Source organism: Magnolia sinica, chromosome 1 (genome assembly GCF_029962835.1).
Source record: "Magnolia sinica isolate HGM2019 chromosome 1, MsV1, whole genome shotgun sequence".
In the NCBI taxonomy this organism is placed as follows: domain Eukaryota; kingdom Viridiplantae; phylum Streptophyta; class Magnoliopsida; order Magnoliales; family Magnoliaceae; genus Magnolia; species Magnolia sinica.
Genome location: NC_080573.1, coordinates 177,341 through 200,104, shown reverse-complemented (window position 1 = coordinate 200,104; position 22,764 = coordinate 177,341). Strand labels below are relative to the sequence as shown.

The window sequence follows — 22,764 nt, the reverse complement described above, 5'->3', positions numbered from 1 at the left end:
AATTTTCTAAAATCTTTGGATCGGGACAAGCACTTTATCAAACTTACCTAAATGGATCATGTCAAACACGGGAGGTGAGTGGGACCTAGGACGGTAAGGCTCACAGTGATGTATGCGCCTTAAATCCACACCATCCAACCTATGTGGAAGCTCATTTCAAGGCATGACTTAAAAAAAAAAAGGTTAAGGAAACATTAGTGATTGAATCCCCACCATTAAAAACTTTATGGGACAAGAAGAATGTTTATTTTCCATCCAAACCGTTGATAAGGTCACACAGATTTGGATGTAGAGACCAAACAAATATCAGCTTGATCCAAAACTTCTGTGGCCCACTTGAAGTTTTTAATGGTCTATTACAAATGTTTCCTGTATTATGCTCCACCCGAGATGTGGATCTGTTTCATCTTTTGGATCATTTCCCTAAAATGAGGTTTCAGTAAGTAATGGACGGCATACATCACAGTGGCCCCAGGGTCAGGATCCAACCCATATCAGTACACGAACGTTCCGGTAATTTTAAACAACTCAGAATTTTTATTTTATTTTAATTCGGTTTCCAAAATGCATTCTCACTCACTTAGTATCAAGAGCAGCACCATCATCTACCTCCGTTTCCCTGCCAGCCCTGCGAGCTTGCCTCCGAAAGTGATAACATAGCATAGTATAGTAGAAATAATGGGGGATTTGGAGCAGCAGTCATTGGTTCCTAAAGAGACAGCATTGCAAGCACTCAACACAATCATCCAGCTCCATTTCGAGAAAACCCTAGAGAAGAAGAGGGCCGTCGATCTCCAGAAGAAGGAGCTCTGGAGGTTCTTCCACATCTTCTTCCTCTTCCTAGCATTGGTGCTGGCCACGCAGGCGCTTTCTCCCAAGCTCCAATGCAAGCACTGCTGGATCCCCATCGGCCTCCTCTCCCTGGGCCACCTCATCTTCTACGTGTCAGTCGCCCAGACGCTGAGGTGCATCAACGGCTTCAAGTATCAGAGGAGATGCCACAAGCTGACGCTGGGGCTGGCGACGGAGCGTCTCAAGCAGTTGAAGATGAGGATGTTGGAAGATGAGGATGACTTCGAGATACATTATCAGGAGCCTCCTGAGACTTATTTCGCCAAGTTCAAGAGGAATTGGGCTCTCTATTTTGCTTTCTTCATCATTACTTTTGCCTTTTCCGTCTCTGCTTCCGTTGTCCTCCTCTGCTTCTAGAACCTTTTCTCTTCTTTGATTTTCTTTGTTTCTTTGCACATTTTTCTCCATTTAGCAGTTATTTGATTTCTATTTCCTAACGATCTCGGGTTATGGATGCATTTCATTTTGCTTATTTACTACTCGATAACTCTTCTGACATTCTAATTAATTATTTGCTGACTGGCAATAGAGGGTTTGAAAAAAAATAAATTTAGAGGGCATCTTGGGAACCTCTTGTGGGCATATTCCAATGCTCCCTCTGCTCAGGCTGCTGCTATCACTTTGCAAACAATCCTGCACTATCTTTCTGATACTAATGATCTCCTGATTATTCTTGAGGGGTATGGAGGCCGGAGTCATTACGTGGTCGGACATGTGGCTTGCATTTTATTTTCAACGACATAAGGTCTCTGTCTGCTGGATGCTCTGTTTATGGCGATGAATGGTGCAAACCGTTTGTCTTTGCACTTCGGCAATTCTTTCCCCTCCCATTAATATACTTTCTATTTTGTTGCTCGCTTTAAAAATAAGGGGGATGGTTCATTGAATATCACTTTCTAATCTTGAAGCTGCTGGATATGAGCCTATAGGCTCACTTGAGGGCAACCACCGGTGGGTGTGGATTGGGGATGAGATAGGGATAAGTCCTTACTCAACCAAATTCCTCCCTAATCCTTTGATTCCTCTCTTTATAAATACAGGGATCTAAGCCATTGATCGTAATTCAGGGGCCATCTTAACCGTAAAAATCAGAGGGTGATTAGATCATCTCTGCTCACACAGTGGTTAGGGGGATATTTGGCCATTCACTGTCCATTTTCGGCTTCTACGAAGGTCCCAAGATCGTGTAGACCTTCAGATCTTTCTGGCCCACCCATCTGGGTGGAGTTCCAGAAGCAAGTAATGTGGAACACAATAAAACACTGTGGAGCCTATTAGTTGCAAAAAGATTGAAAGTAAAATAGTTGTCTATACAGCCCTCTGGATGCACAAGGGAAGGATCATAGTATGGAATGTGGTGTGAAACTATTGAAGAAATTGCAGGTTACAATTGAAAAGGTTGATCATTTCCTAAGATGGCTCCGTTTGTTACTTATAAGAAGGCAGCAGGTATGTCATGTAGTCCTGTAATAGTTTCCATCTTCTTCAATGAAGTGGTTTGGTTTCAGGGGACTTAAGGAGTATTGTTTTGGAGTGTGATGTAAATTTATCAGCTGTCTGGAGGACATTGTGGGCGAAGATGCAATGCAACTGAAGTTCTCTAGCACTCATCACCCATGGAAGGCTGGTTGTACGGAAGTGGAGTCTTGTTGGTGATAAGATATATATGTGCATGGGATCCAATTCTTCCACACAGAATTCACCAATTATAGCTCTGTCAACTGAACTATGGGCTAAACACCATTTTAGATCAGCTATGATACCAAGCCACGCCAGCCAATACATCTCATTTGAATGCCTGGTCTTATGAGGTCTAGCAAGGTAACAAAAGTTTTCTCAGATCATGTAAACAACAAGCACCTGGACGTGAGATGTAAAATTGCACTTAGTAATGGAAAATTTAAGGGGCATGCTGATGTACCTTGATGATCGATTGGCTTACTTCGAGTGCATTTGTGGAATGTGGGGGAATGTGGGTCCCTAACCATATTTCCAAGAGAAATGGTGATAATGCCCATCATGTAGATCTCCCACCAAACTTGAAAACCAACTGAATATTTAATGTGGAAGATCCTATCACATACTTTGGATAACAAACATGAAAATATGGGAGTAAACAATGTGGATTCCTCTTGCACCAAAGCAAGTCAAAAAAGTTGGTGAAGCTATCCTTCGATCAAGCATTCTCTACTCGTTTTGCAGGCTGTCAAAGTATTTTGCTGAAATGGAAGAACATTCCAAAGTCCCGTTGCACTTGAATCTCCAAAGAATAGTTCAAGCAACTGAAACCTGACCTTGAAAGGCAGTACATCTAACTCACTGAAACTGAGTTCTTTCAACCCGATTGGTTTTGTGCAAATCTCATCCTGATTCAACTACAAACCTGTCATGGGAAGAAGATCGAAACCCACAATCTGTTGGAAAATCAAATCAGTCCGATAAATAAACATATTACATGTATGAGGCTCATCCTTCAGAAAGAAAAGAAGAAGAACAACATGAAGACAGAAGAAGAAGAAGCTGTATCATCACTTGCACATGTGCTAGGTCTAGTCTCTCGTACATTTGTTAAAATGGTGAGACTTCTACTCGTGCACCCTATCCTTCTTGAATTTAGGGAGGTGTTGATCCCACTTCGAATTCCTAGATTCGGTGGGCCACATGATATGATCAGTTTGGGCTACATGATTAGACTGATTTGATGATCCTATGGATCATGGGGTCCCATCTTCCTCTTGCAATGCGTGCACACTAAGATCTGGATGGGATTTGCTCCAAAGTATTTAGATTCAGATCTTGGAAGAAAAGAAGAAAAAGATTAACACCAGAATCATTTAAAGAGGTTGAATTTTAGGATTTTCCCCCACTACAAAAGAAGATAAGGTTGGCAGCACTCTAATTTTCTTGTTAGGAATGAATCACATGCTGAGGAATGCAGACTAATATTCATTTGAGTGCTGTGCCCTTTCTTTTAATAGGTAACAAACTATGCCTTGTGGTGTCAGTGTTTATTTCAATGTTTAAGAAATACAAGCAAGGGAGCAGAACAGCTTATTCCCCTTGTTCGCACTCAAGAGTGATTTTGTTTGTGAGAGGCTTTAAGATTCATTTCCTTTGCAAAATTAAGTTGGTTACTTTGAACCCTAGCTTTGGTGGAGTGATGATCAAACCATAGTTCAAAAACCTGAAAACTTGACTGGACTCAACTGGATATCCAGCTAGGTTAGGTTGACTTGAAGACTCGACTCAACTTGACTTGATATTTAATTACTAAATAAATAAGGGTGTTTAACTAATAACACCTACTTAAATGGGTATGAATACAAAAAAGTTGACATAGACTTTCAAAGATGAAGTACACAAATTGGTGGTAGAGTCACTAAAGTCTCTAAGAAAATTCAGGGGTTTGAATATCACCCTCTAATTTTTATTTTTATTTTTAATTATGAAGAACAATCACCCAACGAGCAACTTGGTTTGAGTTGCGTCAAGTCATATCATGTTGACCAAGTCAGCGAGCCGGCTCGATCACTCTGGCTGAGTCTCGATTGAGTCAAGCTTGCCTACGAGTTTCATGGTGATATGGGCAAAATCTTGTCAAGTTAACTCGGCTGAGTTTCATGTTGAGTCACCGAGTTTTAAAACTATGGATCAAAGTAAAGGTTAGAGGATTAGGATGAATGCAATGGCTATTTCACTTTATGGATCTTGAAGGGGCAAGGCACATCTGGGCCGGAGCAATTAGTTCAGATCCGTGCTGATGCCCAGAGCTGCCTGTGAGTTAAGGAATTGGGCCCACTAGCCAAATGCTGTCTAGTAGCGTAAGCGTTTTTTCTCTAACCATGATATACTTTAATGCAATCAATGTTTTATTGATCACCAATGTGTATTCTGCAAGTTTTTCTCTTTCTTTTTTTTTTCTCCTATTCAAGTCCCTGAATCCGTGCTGGATAATTGCATATATTTAAACTTGCACCCATGAATGTAGCCAAATATTAGTTAGCAACTTTGCAATGGTCAAGCCCATAAACATGGCCATGCAATGAATTTAGAAGCCCATATGGAATTGACTTGCATCAAGGTTGTCATTTCAGAAGCTTTTTATGGGTTAAATATGTGATTTTTTTTAGTAGTCTTTTTAATTTTTTGGATCTAGCTTTCGTTTGGATTAAATTGCTTTGGAGAGTTCTATGGTGACAATCTCTATATTTTGATGGGTCCCTACTCATGGCTCAGTGGTAGACTCAGTGAGTTTCAACACTGAGGTCATGGGTTTAAGTGCCCACTGTGGCGTGTGTAAAAAAGAGTCTCTATATTTTGATGACAAGAGCAAAGTTTTCCTCTAGGACGAGAATGGTCAGAGACAATGAAGCCCTCTTTCTCTATTCCCATCCATTTTGGCCAATGAATCTCTTTATATGCTCTCCCTAATGGTTGGACTGCTTTTTGTGTTCTGCTCGTGCACTGCCTATCAATTAGTATTTGCAGTTTATCTTAGCAAACCAGAAAAGGAATAAAAAAGTATTTCCAGATGAGGTTTTTCCCTTTTTAAAGTCCAAGCTTAGATGTAAGCACTGACAGATTCATCTTGCCCATTTTTGAAAATCATGTTCAATCCTCCCCACCGATAAAAACACGAGCTTATGGACATTTGGACATTCACCTTCCATAAAAGTTCAGGCTTCTAATGCATTGGGATTTTCTTTTTGTTAGCAGTGAGAGAATTTGCCTCAAGCGAGGTCCTGGAATCCCCAATAGAAACACTCTCCTTGGCAGGAACATTCCCAAGGCTATGGCTTCTACTTACCTGGTTAAACAGTACACTTAACTGAGAGGAGGGGATAAATCCTGGATTTTGTTAAAAGATGAAAGCAAGCTTCCAAACTTTTAGTGGGACTTTCCCTGGCCATATCTTCTATAGATATCTCATTGATCCATATATTCTTTTGTTGCCTGGAACTTATTCTTGATGCATTCAAAAGAAGTCAGTCATATATGAAAAACCTTTCCATTGGCAAGAGATGCTGTTTTTCGAACATGCTAGCATGCTGATTTTCAACTCGATTTGTTTTGTTTTGTTTGTCTTTCCATTTTTCAAGAGGTTGACCAAAGATGGGAGAAAATTATGAGCTTATGACTCTTTTTGGTGTGATGGGAAAACCAGTTTTAAAGTAATTATGCGAAGCATTTATGGAACAAGGTGTGTGAGAGATTTCAGTGGAAGCTATCTAGATGGAAAGGGCGACAGTTATCACTAGCCGGACACATCACCCTTATTAAAGTGGCTCTCTCTAACCTTCCAGTGTACTTTATGTCTCTCTTCAGGTATAAACTAGAAATTTTGAGGGACTTCCTAGGGCATGGAGCAGAGGATAAACACAAATTTCATCTCCTTAGTTGGGATAAGGTCTGCTTACCCCTAGCCAAAGGGGGAGTAGGCTTAAGAGATCTCTAAGCGATGAATGATAAACTTGAAAATTTTGAGGAGGGAATTTGTCACGTCCCAAACTTAGAAACCGGGCTCACGAAATTCTCGATCGCTAAATCTGGTGCCGACAGCATCCATGGTACCCCATTTTCGGCTCCCAGCGCGCATGCGCTAGATTCCGATCCTGGGATCCTACAAGGACGATTTTCCAACGTATATTTATCTCGTAAGAAGCATAATCACAAGTATACCCAAGTCACAAGAACAACATCATCATCACATATCCACTAATATAAACTTTGAATACAATGCTTAAGGGCATGTTTGATTTTCTCTGGTAAGCATAAATGCAGTGGAAATGGGCAATAATTATTTCCTTGCTAAATACCTTCGTCGTTACCTATGTTGATTTGACTCTTACTTTTTCAACTCAAAAATTGAGAAAGCCTCCAAATATTAGGAGGGCCCACCATGATGTACGTGCATTATCCACACCGTCCATCCATCATGCCAAATGAATTTAGGACAGAAGCCAAAAAATAAAGCAGATTCAAAGTTCAAGTGGACCACACCACAGTAAAAATGTAATTGAACATTTACCGTTAAAAACTTTTTGGAGCCGCTGTTTACTTTGGTGTGGGACACTTGAATGTTGGATTTTTCTCATTTTTTAGCTCATGCCTCAAAATGTTAAGGTAAAACGGATGGAACGATACAAATATGTCATATACATGACATCGGGGCCCACAAATGTATGCAGTCATTTTGGACCGTTTTTCAAAGTAGAAATACCCCGGCATTTTCAAACAAGTGAAATTGTAATAATAGGGTATTTACCCTACATCTGGAAAATCAAACAGACCCTAAAGGGAAATATATATGTCAAAATAAAATCAAGCTCCAGAAGACAATTGCACGCCCCAAGCTCAACGTCGCTGCAACTAACGCCACCTGCATACATCTATAGAAAGCTTAGAGGGTAGTGAAAGTGTGTGCGCAAAATAAGTGTCAAGCACACAAATTCAACATCATAATCATACAATATCGAAAATACTGGCAAGGTCATGAATCATATGATATCAGAGTAAGCAGAAATACTAATAAGTCCATGAGTCATACAATATCAGAGTAATGCAGAAACATGTTGACAAGTTCATAATTACTATCAGCCTTATCCAAGTTATACGATGCACAAACATAATAAATCAATATCAGATACCGAGTCCATGAATACCGTCAACCTTAATTAGGTTATGCAATATAGAAGCACAGTAAACCAAATGCTATGTGTTGAGGATGTAATGCAATATGCGGTGCCAATGACCATGCAGGATTATGAAGTCAGGATGATGATACGTAGTATCGCAAGCCATAGGGTCCACCATAAGGGACTTCTATCCAAACCAGTCTCATACCTAAATTTGGATAATCAGACTCAATGTGATAAACTCCTGATCTCAGGTTAGTCGCACGCCCCAACCGAAATTCTGGCCATTATGAAAGTACAAGTAAAAAATAATTGCGCACTACCAGCTCGAGTGGATAGTGAATGAATGAATGAATGAGTATACAACTCCTGTTCCACAAATCAGTATTGTACATCTCTGGGATCATCACCGGGGTCTAGTACACTCTACATGCGATCGCCGCCCACTGACACGCGACCATGCAAGTGGAAGAGACCTCACCATCCGTCTAGCCAGTAGTCAGCCAATATCTACTTGGCATGTCGATGGCGGATCAAATCACGAGCTAGTCAAACTCAGCCTAACTATGCCCCTTATCCTCGGGCGGGTAAGGCCACACCCCCTCCCAACCGACCATGACACAGTGGGAGACGCGGCCTACTAGTATTCGACACTCAGGCACTCATGTATCTACTCGGTCTCGACGTTGGGGGATCTCCTGGCTACGGAGGTTTAAGGACTTTCACCCACGGACATCCAACGTACCCATATGCTCAAACCAAACATTTTCGGTGTCCCATCTAGCCATCCATGTCATGCCTGTGAAGGTCACAACCCTAATGTAGGGCGTACAGTAATCACAATCATACAATACAATATGCATGAGTCATGTAGTCTAATCATGCATCAATCCTGCGCATACCGTGCGCTTATGTGAGATAACCTTCGCCCATCAAGGAGTCTCATAACAACCTGCCCAATGACATATGCAATGGTCAACCACATCTCATAACAAACATACAGATGATGCGTATGGGCATGTATCATGATGCTATACTGTCACATACTCATAATCAGTATCAATAACTGACATCAACAATCGGCCTCGACAATGTGGACATTTAACCAACATTGCTCCCAAGAAATGGCCCTCATAGAGCCTAACATGTAGTGGACTCATGGCCTCGCACAAGGGGCTAATATACAACACCATGGGCCTTACTTAAGAGCCTAATACACATCACGATGGGCCTCTCACATGGGCCTAATATACATCACAATGGGCTCCATCACCTGGCCCTCAAATGCACCATAATGGGCCTCATCACATAGGCTTTATATACATCACATTGGACCTTAAACACGGGCTAAATACACATCACAATAGGCCTCAAATATGAACTACATATACATCACGTTAGGCCTCAACAATTGGCCTCGATAATCGGAATCGGCCTCGACAATCGGAATTGGCCTCAATAATCGGAATCAGCCTCAACAATCGGAATTGGCCTAACAAATGGCTTAAGAGAAAGTCACAGTATGAACATTTAACCATCATTGCCCATCAATGTGGACATTCAACCAACATTGCTCCCAAGCAATGGCCCACATAGAGCCAAAGTTAAATATATAGTGGGCCCATGGCCTCACACAAAGGTCTAATATACATCGCAATGGGCCTCATCATATGGGTAGGAATACATCATAATGGGCCTAATCGTATGGGCCGAAAATACATCACGATGAGCCACGACACATGGACCTAATATGCATCACAATGGGCTATCCACACGGACCTAATATATATCACAATAGGCCGCATGACATGGGCCTAATACACATCACACGGGCCATATCTCATGGGCTTCAAATACATTAGGATGGGCCACATCCATGGGCCTCAAATACATCATAACGAGCCACAATCATGGGCCCAAACATATCATAACGGGCCTCATATACATCACGTGGGCCACACCAATGCACAATAGGTGGGCCCTGCACATGCAGCAAATGGGCCCCACCAGATGGTTAGTGTGGATATAGAATACATACATTTAGTGGGTCACACGTCCCACGGACGGTGTGGATACAACATACATCGAGGCAGGCCCTATATGATTTGGACGGTCAGGATGAAACATATGAGGTGGGCCTTGCTCATGGGCTTCATGTACATCAAAGCGGGCCGCATGACATGGACAGCTCGGATCAAACTCGTACATCACGTGGGGGCCACATGAATGGACGGTGTGAATATATATCATATATATCACGGTGGGTCCCACGTCCTGATGGACGGTTGGAGCTTGGATTACATCTAAAATCACTTCAATAGTGGCAGGTGCAACATGTGTATCACTGTACACTATCATAGGGATACATGGCTCACCAATGTGATTAGCATTGTCCAAACATTGTCCAGCACCGTCCAGCACAATCTGGACGGTGTGGATGAAATAAATTCATCATGGCAGGCATCCCACGCTGGCAAAATAGATGAACAACTTGTATAGACACATAAATCCGAGGTGGGTCCCACGTCCCACGTGTGGACCGTGAGGATACAACATATATCACGTGTGCCCCACCGTCCCATACTATCTGGACGGTGAGGAGGTAACAGGTTCATCAAGTGGACCCCACCGTCCCATGAGTTTGGACGGTGGAGCTCAAATACATAATTCAAGGTGGGATCCACGTGGTGGCCCACAAGATATACACCAGCTGTGTATATAACATAGTAGTTTATTATATTTCAAATACAACATATATATATATAGGGAAAAGGTACTATGCGCTCAACCTCATGATAAGCTCCCATGCGGTCGAGCTGTGTGGGCCCCACCGTGATGCGTGTCGACCATCAACATCGTGCATTTGATGGGTCCCCTCTAAATTATGGGATATCTCAAAAATCAGCCATATACGGAACTCAGGTGGGCCATACCATCTAAAATCATATGAAGACATGCCAAAAACATATAAAAGCACTTGGTGGGGCCCACCTGAGTTTGGAATGCTGCTGAAACTTGGTCTGAACCCTCATCCAAGTGGGACACACATAATGGATGGGCTGGATTTGTAAACCACATCTCTGTGGGCCCAAAAAATGATTACGAATGTTTTAATGGTGCACAGCCCCTCCCCACTTCTGTATGTGGTTAGCTCGGGTCAAACTCGTTTGACCGAGCAACCCAATTCCATGCACATCGGGTGTGCATTTGCAAGTGGTGCCCATGCATCACAGGTGGGGCCCACAGTGATGATCCCGCATAATCCACTCCTACATATATAATATAAGGTATATATCATATATATATATATATATATATATATATATATATATATATATATATATATATATATATAGCTGGTATAGGCATACAACATCCAAACCTCTTTCACAAAGGTGGGTCCCACGTGAGGCCCACCATATAATATTATATATTACTATTATTTATATTATTTATTATTTAATGCATTTGAAAGGCACTATACGGACATCCTGGATGACTGGTTTAGATATAGTAGGTGGGACCCACGTCCATCTGCTGGACGGTGTGGGTACACCACATCATATGGGTCCCATGTGGGGACTACCACATATATAATATATAATATATTATCATAATATTATAATATTTATTATTTTTCTTTATATATATATATTATATTTTTTTCTGAAGGACGTCCAACGTCCAGACCTGGACATTGGACAAACAGCATGTATAAATCACGAGTCTGAATCCTCTGTTATCTGGTCAACAGAGATTTCCTGATACCCTAATCCTCATTGGTCCACGTCACCACTCACTAAAAAAATAAAAAGCTGGTCCGACGCCATAGACCATTGGGTATGGCCCAATATCACTGTCTACGGATAAAAGATGGATACCCGTACTCAGGTATAACACATACCCAATTGGTCACAGTGGGGTCAGCGTCAGAGAGTACGCTGGACAGCGTGCTGTCCAGCAGTATGCCCCACCTGAGATTTGAATCGTCCTTAAATAGATGGACGATGTAGATTCACACCATTTGGATGGATGGTGTGGATACACACGTGTGCAGCGAGGTGGGTCCTTGTCCCAAACAATTGGACGACACGGATGAAACACATGCATCATTGCACATATATCAGTGGCCCCACCATCCATTGTTGGACGGTGGTGAAAGCCACACCTAAATCATGTGGGTCCACATGGTGTGGCCCACCCACTACACACACACATATATATATATTATATTAAATGTATATTATATACATCACCGTCCACGTAGTGTGGCCCACCCACTACACGCATATATTATATTATATCATATGATATACATCACCTTCCTATTACAGTGTCCAGGTGTGCTGGACGGATGGTCTGGATCATAGTACAAGCATCATCAAGTGGGCCACACATCAAAAAAAGGAGAGAGAGAGAGAGAGAGAGAGAGAGAGAGAGAGAGAGAGAGAAATCGGATGGTGGAGGGACCCCGCCACTATGGGCCCCTCTATATAATGCATACATCAAGATGGGTCCCACCATAAGTGGGCCCTCAAATCATCAAATCAAATAATAAAATCACCCACCTTTAGATCTTAGACTCCTCCTTCTACCAATGCGATCTAGAGTTCCATGGAATGCATTTCAATGGTTGAGATCGGTTTTGAAGGGTTGGATTTGGGTGGTAGGAAGTGGGCCACATTAGATTCTCTCCCATGGAAGCCATGAAAGATTCTCTTATTTTGGGGTTGCTTGAAAATGGAGAGAGAGAGGTGATGGGAGAGAAGTGATAGGAGAGAGAGATGGGTATACTTGGTTGTAAGAGAGAGTTGACTTTAGGGGAGGGGTGGTTGTAATTGGGGATGGGATGTGGTACTTGGCATTGATTGATGGATTGATGTGATATGTTGTGTTGTAGAGATTTCTTCGGTATTCACAATGCGCTGCATTTTCCTCGAACTGAACGCAGGTCCACATCTCCTGGCCTAGGTATCGCCTCGGCAGGTAATATGTGGCGTCCGAACCGCAGCGACGGCGCGATCACTAGGGCACAAGTTTCAAGCGAACCGACTCTGATATACGGGATACGACTCAGGATCGCGTGCAACTGCTAATAACAGATCACGGGTCGTCAGAATTCGACCGGGGGACCGCGGAAGCTTATGGAATGGTATGGTCCAGGATACGGGCCTGACAGACTTCTTATGGCATGGAGTAGAGGATAAACACAAATTTCATCTCCTTAATTGGTATAAGGTTTGCGTACCCCTCGACGAAGGGGGAGTAGGCTTAAGAGATCTCCAAGTAATGAATGTGACTCTCCTACGTAAATGGCAATGGAGATTTGGTGTAGAAAGAGGCAGTCTTTGGAGGGAAGTGATAGTGGGCTAATTACCGAGGCAAGAAAAATTACTATGATGATGCTTCAAATTAGATGTCGAGCCTTCTTTCATTGCTTTTATAGGTCTAGTATGGTTTCCTCGTAATTATGCAATAATGGCTTGCTTGAATACCACCTAACAAGTAGAGCTGTACACAAACCAAGTTAGCTCGGTTAACTCGCTTAACTCCACTTAAAAAAGCTTGATTCGACTCGGTTTAAAACTGAGTTCGAGCCAAGTCGAGCTGATTTTTGGAGCTCGAAAAAATTTCCAGCCGAGTTTGAGCTTGTCCGAGCTCAGATCGACTCGGATTGAACCCCAACTCGAATTAAACGCGGATCGAACCAGTTCGATGACTCGGTTATTTTGATATTGATGTTACTCACCAAGTGTTTGATGAAATGACTTAATGAAGTGTCGACTGGTGGTGAGGAAGGTATGGATATGAACCAAATACTCTTGTATCTTGATTTTGATGTACTAAGTGTTTGATGAAATACTTGTACACTGCTGCTATTGTTTTACATACTGTGAGAAATTGAAGGTGCATTCCATGTGTTTGAGAAAATGCCGCATAAGCTCAATCTTGGCTCGAATTGACCCGAGATGCTGACTGATCAAGCCGAGCTGGCTAGTCAGGTTGGAGGACCGAGCCAAGCCGAGTCAAGTTGTGCCAAGCTCGACTCATGTACAACTCTACTAATAAGTAACTTTTTTTCTTCTTTAAACTTAGGTAAGCTAATAAGTTAACTTTTAAAGTTACTTTAGTAAGCACAATTTAAAAAACAACTTTTGTAATAAAAGTTACTTGTTTTGGTAATGAAAATTTTTCTTACTTTTCTACTTCTCTCTGCCCTACGATGGATGGTCAATATCAAAGAAGGCCTTACACAACGGGAGGTTCACATCAAAAAATGGCCCACACGACTGGCGGTCCACACTAAAGGTAGGGCACGAAATGGACTATCCATATCAAAAGTGGGCCCCACATTATGGATAACGCATATCAAGGTGGGCCACATAACAAATTTTCAACATAAAAAATAAGCCCCAAATGATGAATAGCCGACATCTAAAGCAAGCCCTACATGATGGATGGACCCAAATTGAAGGAGGGGGCCATACGATGGACGGCCCATGCCAAAGGTATTCCATGGCTCAAAAATCATGATGGTCGTGAGGTCATCAGATGATATGGATGGTAGAAAAGTAGTCCATAAGATCCTTCTGTGACCTATTTGATGGTTGTCACGCTAGATCTCACTTGATGAACAACTCAGATATGTACTCTGAAGTGTCACACTGGGCAAGGTAGGACAGCTACTGTAGCAAACTGTCACGCCCTAAACTCGAAAACCGAGCTAACAAAATTTTCGATCGCCGAATCCGGTGTCGACAGCCTCCATAGTACCCCGTTCTCAACTCTTAATGTCCATACGCTAGATTTCGATCTTGAAATCCTACAAGGAGAATTTTCCAATGTACATTTATCTCATAAGAAGCATAACCACAAGTATACCTAAATCACAAAGGCAACATCATCATCACATATCCACTAATATAAACATTTGAATACAATGCTGAAAGGGAAATACATACATGAAAAATCAAAGCTCTAAAAGTCCGTTGCACCCTCCAAGCTCAATGTTGCTGCAACCTAATGTCACCTACACGCATCTATCGTGCATAAGCTTATAGAAAGCTTAGAGGGTGGTAAAGTGTGTGCACAAGGTAAGTGTTAAGTATGCAATACAATGCACCATAAATCATACAATATTGGAATAGGTGAAAATACTGACAAGATCATGAATCATACGATATCAGAGTAAGCGGAAATATACTAGTAAGTCCATGAGTTCCATCAGCCGTACCAAGGCTATGCGATGCGAGGCATGAATGCTAACGGCCATATCAATGTAGAAACATAGCAACCTAAAATGCTAAATGCTATGGATGCAATGCAATATGTGGTACGAATGAAATGACCAAGCTGGAGTGAAGTCATGATGATAGTACGTAGTATCGCAGGCTATGTGGTCCATCACAAGGGACTTCTATCCAAACCAGTTTCATACCTAAATTTGGATAGTCAAACTCAATGTGGTAAACTCCTGATCTCAGGTTAGTCGCACGCCCCAACCGAAATTCTGGCCATTATGAAGGTACACGTAACAAATAGTTGTGCACCAACAGTCCGAGTGGATAATGAATGAATGAATAAATGAATGAATGAGTATGCAACTCTTGCTCAATAAGTCCATATGTCAATGTTGTACATTTCTGGGATCATCACCGGGGTCTAATACACTCCAAGCTGGCTACTACCTCAGCCGGCCGCGTAGCCCAGCGAGTGAAAAAGACCTACTACCCGCCTGCCAGTAGTATACTAATTCCTACCCAGCTCGTTGATAGCGGACCCATTTGGGAGCTGGTCAAACTCAGCCTAGCTTATAGGCCCCTGACTCGGGCGGATAAGGCCACACCCCCTCCCAACCGACCACGACATAGTAGAATACGCGGCTTACTGGTATTCGGCGCTTGGGCGCTCATGTATCCACTCGGTCTAAATGTTGAGGTGTCTCATGGCCTCGGAGGTTTAAGGACTTTCACCCACGGATATCCAAAGTGCCCAGATGCTCAAACCAAACATTTCTTCTGTCCCATCTAGCCATCCATGACCTGCCTATGGAGGTCACAGCCCTGATGTCGCTAGGGTGTATAGTAATCACAATCACACAATGCAAGATGCATGAGTCATGTAGTCTAACCATGCATCAATCATGCGCATACCGTGCGCTCATTGTTCACTCCCCAAGTATAGGGTTGTGATGTAGTAATAAACTCGGTGAGACCGAGGTCGAATCCTAAGGGACTGATATCTGTACGTTGTCTGAAACTAACTAGAACTAAAACTAGAATGAGATGAAATCTAATTTGAGTTGTAATTTGAGGAATAATAGTGAAATACTAATCTAAAACTTACGGAATTCAGAGGAAGGAAACTAGGGATTCAGAGGATCCACTTGTAGAGATCAGGGAGATCTTATGCCTGCATCAAGAATCATGGAAATTCAATTGAACTTACTTGATCTAGTTTTCAAGAGATGAAAGGTATATGAATTAGAATGGATTCCATCACCAAACCATACCCAGGAGACAAAGCAAATGACAGAATTAAACTAATTACCAACCAATCAACATGCTATGAAGGTTAGGAAGGGTACCATCATCCAACCATGCCCAGGAGACAATGGCGAACAACAGGACTTCCTGACATCATAATCATAATAAGGAAAAAGAAATATTCAAAGCCATTGTAGACCCATTGTAATTTCAGTCATAACAGATCATTAAAAACTAAAAGTATTCCCTTAATTATCAAACTAAAATCAAAGTCAGTTTATAAATTTAAATTAAATTACCAGCATAAAATGGAGTCTCCCATCTCGCTACAAGCTTCACCTCTTAGCCCTAGCTAAGAGGTTTAGCCTAGAATAAACATGATTAGGCTAATCCTAAAAAATAAAGAAAAAAGATAAGTGAACAAGTTCACTCCCTGTTGCTCTTTCTCTCTCTATCTGCTCACGTCCAACCCACCCAGCTTCGATCCCCCGGTTTTCTTCCTCTCTTTCCCTTTTATAGACGATTGGGGGAGGCGGATAGGTGTTTATGCACAGCCTCAGAAGTCGGTGTGGAAAATTTTCGCGCTCCCTGCGTACGTAAGCGTAAACCGACTTGCGCTTGACCGGTATTTTTGGACGGTGCACGACTTCACCTTCAAATCTTTCATCATATCTAGGGTCGGCCTGGGCTTGTGCTCCATATGGATGGTCCAGATTTGCCATCTCAGAAGATTTAGTGGGCCACATCTTCCCAAACGTTCAAAAATCGCGAGTGTACATAACTTACGCACAGGAACTGCACTGAGCTCTCGGTGGGGCCCACTGAGGCTGTCTTTTGGAAAATCCACGCCGTCCACCATATTACTCTCAAAATTTCGGTCAGGAAAGGATCGTTTTTTGCTGTCCGTTGATGCGTCCTACCTGATCAATATTATAGCCGTTCAACTAGTGTTGGAATGGTTGGGATGCCATTATCGCCGTCTTTTTAAAATTATGTCACCTAGGCTTGGATTATAGGAAGCATGGACTTATGATGGACGGTCTGGATCGGAGAGACAGCTCGTGATGGTGGCCCACAAAGAAGAATCGCAAGCTCTGTTGCGAAACAGAGCTTCCGCTTCTTCGCTGTGAAAGACGGTGGGCCCATGACCAGGGTATGCTGAAAAATCCGATCCGTCTATTGGCATCCTTTCGAAAAACCGTTGGGGAAGGGCGAGACCGGGTTGATTTCGTTGTGGCCCACAAGATTTGGTGTTATACCGTTCATCTTGCGTTGAACGGCTGGGATCACAAAGATGCTTGCATAGTGGCAACAGGACACCTAGGCGTTGGTCTTGGCCATCTCCTAAGACAAGTGGACGAGTCGGATCATCGAACTGGATGATGAGTGAGGCCCACAATGATCACCCGGCGAAAACAGTGTCGGACGCTGTTGAGTCCTGGTAAGAGTCGGGTCAGCCGGGCTTTCACTGGGCTGACCGTCCGGCGGGCGCGACTGGTGTGTGTGCTATGCACATGCATCGTATGATGTGGATCTCAAGTGATGTATTCGAGAAATCCGCTCCGTCCATCCCCTTTCTCATTTAATTTAAGACGTTGAGTCCAAAACTGAAGCGTATCCAGAGATCAGGTGGGCCCCATATCACTATTTTGGTGACTGATCTGTCAGTTGGGCTACTTTCACAGTGATCTAGGAGCTAAAATTCGACGTATACGGTTCATTTGTGGTCTTCAAGCCATGTATGAAGTTTTGAGCCAATCAGATGGCGGGAACTATATGATCTTGCATTCTTCACCAATTTCGGGCCTCTTTAACGAGAATGGCTTGATTTTCTCGGATATCTGGTTTGTAAATTCTTCAAGCTTGGTCCTCTAGAGTCCGTCTCTTGCCTTTAGTGTCATTAGAGCGTTAAATCCATGCTTTAAGCTCCCTTTTCAGTCCATGCTCGTAAATACACTCTGCATCACAAACATGATTAAAGTGGCCATTAAACGGTATCATGTTCGTAAATTCAAGCAATAACTAGAGTCTAATATGCAATATTTGACCCTCAACACTCATGTGGGATAACTTTGCCTATCAGGGAGTCCCATAAACCACCTGCCTAATGACATATGTAATGGTCAACCACATCTCATAACAAACATGTAGATGATGTGTATGGGCATGTATCATGATGCTATGCTGTCACATACTCATAATCGATATCAATAACCGGCATCAATAATCGATCTCGACAATGTGGACATTTAACTAACATTGCCCCCAAGGAATGGCCCACATAGAGCCTAACATATAGTGGACCCATGGCCTCACACAAGGGCCAAATATGCAACACCCATGGGCTTCACTCAAGAGCTTAATACACATCACAATGGGCCTTTCACATGGGCCTAACATACATCACAATGAGCTCCATCGCCTAGCCCTCAAATGCATCACAATAAGCCTCATCCCGTAGGCCTCATATATATCACATTGGGCCTTAAACAAGAGCTGAAAACACATCACAACGGGCCTCAAATACGGGCCGCATATACATCACATTGTGCCTTAACAATCGGCCTCGATATCTGGCCTCGATATTTGGCCTCGACAATCGAAATCAGTCTCGATAATTGACCTCAACAATCAGCCTATACAATTGGCCTCGACAATCGGAATCAAAATCGACATCAACAATTAGCCTCGACAATCGGAATCGGTATCGACAATCGAAATTGGCCTCGACAATCGAAATTGGCCTTAATAATCGGTATCAAAATCGGCCTCGATAATTAGAATCGAAATCGGCCTCGATAATCGGAACCGAAATCGGTCTCAACAATCGGCCTCGACAATCGGAATCGACCTCGACCATCGGAATCAGCCTCGATAATTAAAATTGGAATCGGCCTCAACAATCGGAATCTGAATCGGCCTCAATAATCGACCTCGATAATAGGAATTGGAATCGGAATCGGAATCGGCCTCAACAATCGGCCTCGACAATCGGAATCAGCCTCGACAATCGAAATTACCCTCGACAATCAGCCTTGACAATCGGAATCGGCCTCGATAATCGGCTTCGACAATTGGAATCAGCCTTGACAATTAGAATCGGAATGGGCCTCAACAATCGGCCTATACATAAGGCGGGATCCATGGATGGGCAGCCGAGATGGACCAAGCAATATCAATGGGGCCCAATCGTTTGAAGTGATTTACTAGAGACTGACGAGAATGGGCCTAACCAGGCCTAAGAGAAGGTCACAATGTGGACATTTAGCCATCATTGTCCATCAACGTGGACATTCAATCAAGATTGCTCCCAAGGAGTGGCCCACATAGAGCCAAACGTATAGTGAGCCCATCGCCTCACACAAAGGCCTAATATATATCGCAGTGGACCTCATACAAGGGCTACATACACAACAAGTGGGCCCTGCACATGGGCCTTAGATACGTCGCACGGGCCACAACCCATGGGCCTAATAAATATCACAATAGGTCCTGCCCATAGGCCACGAATACATCACAATGGGCCTCATCACATGGGTCAGCAATATATTAAATGGGCCACAAGACATGGGCTGCAATTGCATCAAGGTGGGCCTTAATAGATGGGTCACCAATACATCAAGGTGGGCCTTATGGATGGGCTACAAATACATCAAGGTGGGCCGCATTTACAGACCGCACCAATGGGCCGCACCATCTACAAGTGGGCCACATCGATGGGCCACAAATACATCTAGGTCGGGCCCATGGATGGGCCATAAATACATCAAGGTAGGGCCCACCATATTCTCCATACAATATGGTCATAAGTTCACAAAGACCTGGATTAAGAAGGAAAACAAATTTCATATAGATTCAAAACTTTTGTGACCCTAAAAAGGGTTTCAATGGTGGGCGTTCAATCTCCACTGTTTTTCTGCAATGGTCCACCTAATAGACCGCGTGGATATAGGCTAAATACATCAATGGTGGGTCCCACTATGATGTGGGTGAGAACTTGGATTACATCTAAAAATCATTTCAACAGTGGCATGTGTAACATGTGTATCACTGTACACTATCATTCTATTGGGCACATGGTGCACCAGTGATGATCAGCATCGCCCAAACATTGCCCATGTGAATCTGCACCGTCCAAACATTGGACAGCACCATCCAGATATGTGGACGGTGCAGATGAAATGCATACAACATGGTGGGGTCCCACAGAACCGTCCAAGCACGAATGGCCTGGAATACAAAACATACATCACGATGGTCCCCACCATCCACGTACTGGACGGTGGGACCCAATCCATACATTAGTGGACCCCACGTAGTGGAGGTGTGCCACCGCACTTCTCTCTCCACATATATATACATATATATATTATATTATATTATATTATATTATATTATATATATATATATATATATATCAAGAATTCAAACATCAGCCCTGAAGTCCATTGGCGGACGGTCAAGATATGGGATGCATACATCAATGTGGGTCCATCTCCACACATGCATCACGTGTGGAGTGGGTCACACTCAACTGGATGGACGGTGATGACGAAATGCTTACACTATGGTGGGTCCACCCTCAAATAGATGGACGGTGTGGATCCATGTAACGCCCCGAACTTTTCGATACACGGGCATTGAAAGTCCTCGAGCGTTACCATAAGAATTCAACAGGAGATATAGGTGTGTACATTACCAATCCAACTATTCTAGCCTTATACCTTTGCCCTTACACGTATCTTACCCTTGGAAACAATCCCCACCTATAAATCGGGTCACCCGACCATTGATCATGGGGATTAGTGCATGTGCACCCCTTCAAGCTAAATCAATGTGTGATCCTTCATCCACAAGGATTTAGACATAAGTCCCTTCATAAGAAATACTTAGAAACGTGCCTGTAACCGCCTGGAATAGTTAGATTCCACAAAACCCTTAGATCGCTAATAATTACGATAATGCCACTAATCTATACCATTAAATTCAAAGAGCACATGATTACCACAATCCTTTTGGCATGAAACCTTGTATAAAGCCCAAGTATCATAAATCAACCATACATTTAATGTTTCAACCATCAGATCATCATTGTACAAGTGGGCCATATAGAGATCATCCATTAAACACCACTTTGGGGCCCACCTGATCCTCGGATGTGCTTCAAATTTTGGCTGGACGCCTCAAGTTAGATGGAAGAACGAATGGACAAAATAGAGTTCCTAAAAACATTATGATGGGCCCCACCTTGATCAGTGTGCATGCCCAACACAACCCCACTCGCAGTGCGCTGAATCCATAACTCGGTCAATGCAGGGTAGACCCGTGCTTTCCACACTGAGAGGAAGAATCCTCTCTCCAGTGGGCTTTCCGCTATGAGGCTCTCGAACAGTGGCTTATGGAGCTCTCAGATGGGCCACCATCTTCATTCCCATTTTCGATCCGGACCGTCCATTGGACCCCAAATAGACCACTTGATCAAGTCTAGAAGGAGAAGTTGCAAAGATGCAGCGAGGACGACTTCCACCCATTCAAGCGTAGGATAAACAGTGACCTGAGAAATCTTGCGAACCACCACCAATCTGACCTGTGATGGAACCTGATAGATCAAAACAACATGGGAAAACTAATGGAAGGATCGGATTTCCCAGACCGCTTTGATCGTGGCCCCACCAGCTATCGCAGACTTGTGATTTCTGCAGAAGGTGCGAACACAGAAACAGCGGACGCAGCTTGAAGCACCGCAGACCGTTGGATGATCAAGGTCCAGATCATGGCCATGATCCGGACCATCCAGACGCCAAAATCCTAAGATTCGACCGCTTCCATGCTGGCAGAAGTAATCGGAAGGGACACAGTGGGCCGCACGCGGCTTCTGTTCATCCCGACACAAATAAGATGTGCAAACAGGGCGTCCGACTCTCGGTTGGAAACCACCCTGCATGAGAAACATCTAGAAAACCTATCCCTATAAATACCTACCTCCGTCTGACTTGAGAGGGAAAAGAAAGGATAAGAAATGTGGGAGCAAGAGAGAGAAATCCGGCAGCTGTCGCCAGACCTGCTGCCGTCCAGTAGAGGAAGAAAGAAAAGAGAAGAAAGAAAGAAAGGAAAGAAAATAAAAGAGGAAGGAAAGAAAAGAAAAGAAAAGGAAGCCGTCAGTCTTGCTGCCGTCCAACAAGGAAGGAAGGAAAGAAAAGAAAAGAGAAAGAGGAAGAAAGGAAAAGAGAAAGAGAAGAAAAAGGAAGAAAGAGAGAGATAGAGTCCAACCGAGTCGACTCAAGATGACTTAGTGATTCAACCCGTTGACTTGGGCTGACTCCACATGTAAATTTTAGTTTTACTAATCAAGGTTATGGGTAAATCGCTCATTTGCCAATAACCCTAAACTAGGCTAAGGTCTAATATCATCATCCTTCTAAGCCTAAACCTAAACCCTAGGTAAAAATTCTAACCTTTTGAATTGTTTTAGAATTCAATCCCTTGGCGTAAACATAAGAACAAATGAGCGCGATCCGACATCAAAAGTGAGGGTTTTATCCTTTAAGCTTACACTAATTTAAGTTACTACATTTATCTTGCCTTCCATGCCTTTTATGATATGAATTATCTTTCATTTTCATACTTTTGATGATAAGAGTTATCATGCCTTTCCATACTTTTAATGATGTGATTCATCCTGCCTTCCATGTTTATATTTTTCTAAAAATTATCCTATCAATTAATTCCATTATTATCATTACAATTATTGGCCATTTGAGTTTAAGACATGATGTCAATTTTAAGGGATT

At 42.9% G+C, this 22,764-nt stretch overlaps 1 protein-coding gene across 1 annotated transcript; it reads left to right on the top strand.

The window, feature by feature from the left end:
- The first annotated feature begins 431 nt into the window (after positions 1–431).
- LOC131228747 (uncharacterized) lies at positions 432–1,289 on the top strand. Its single transcript, XM_058224633.1, has 2 exons — positions 432–513; positions 597–1,289. The coding sequence occupies exon 2, from the start codon at positions 679–681 to the stop codon at positions 1,207–1,209; it is 531 nt and encodes a 176-aa protein (XP_058080616.1). The 5' UTR covers positions 432–513; positions 597–678; the 3' UTR covers positions 1,210–1,289.
- Positions 1,290–22,764: the final 21,475 nt, after the last annotated feature.

What these genes read in the sequence shown, in the direction of transcription:
- LOC131228747 (XM_058224633.1), top strand. Translation starts at nt 679, where the DNA reads ATGGGGGATTTGGAGCAGCAGTCATTGGTTCCTAAAGAGACAGCATTG.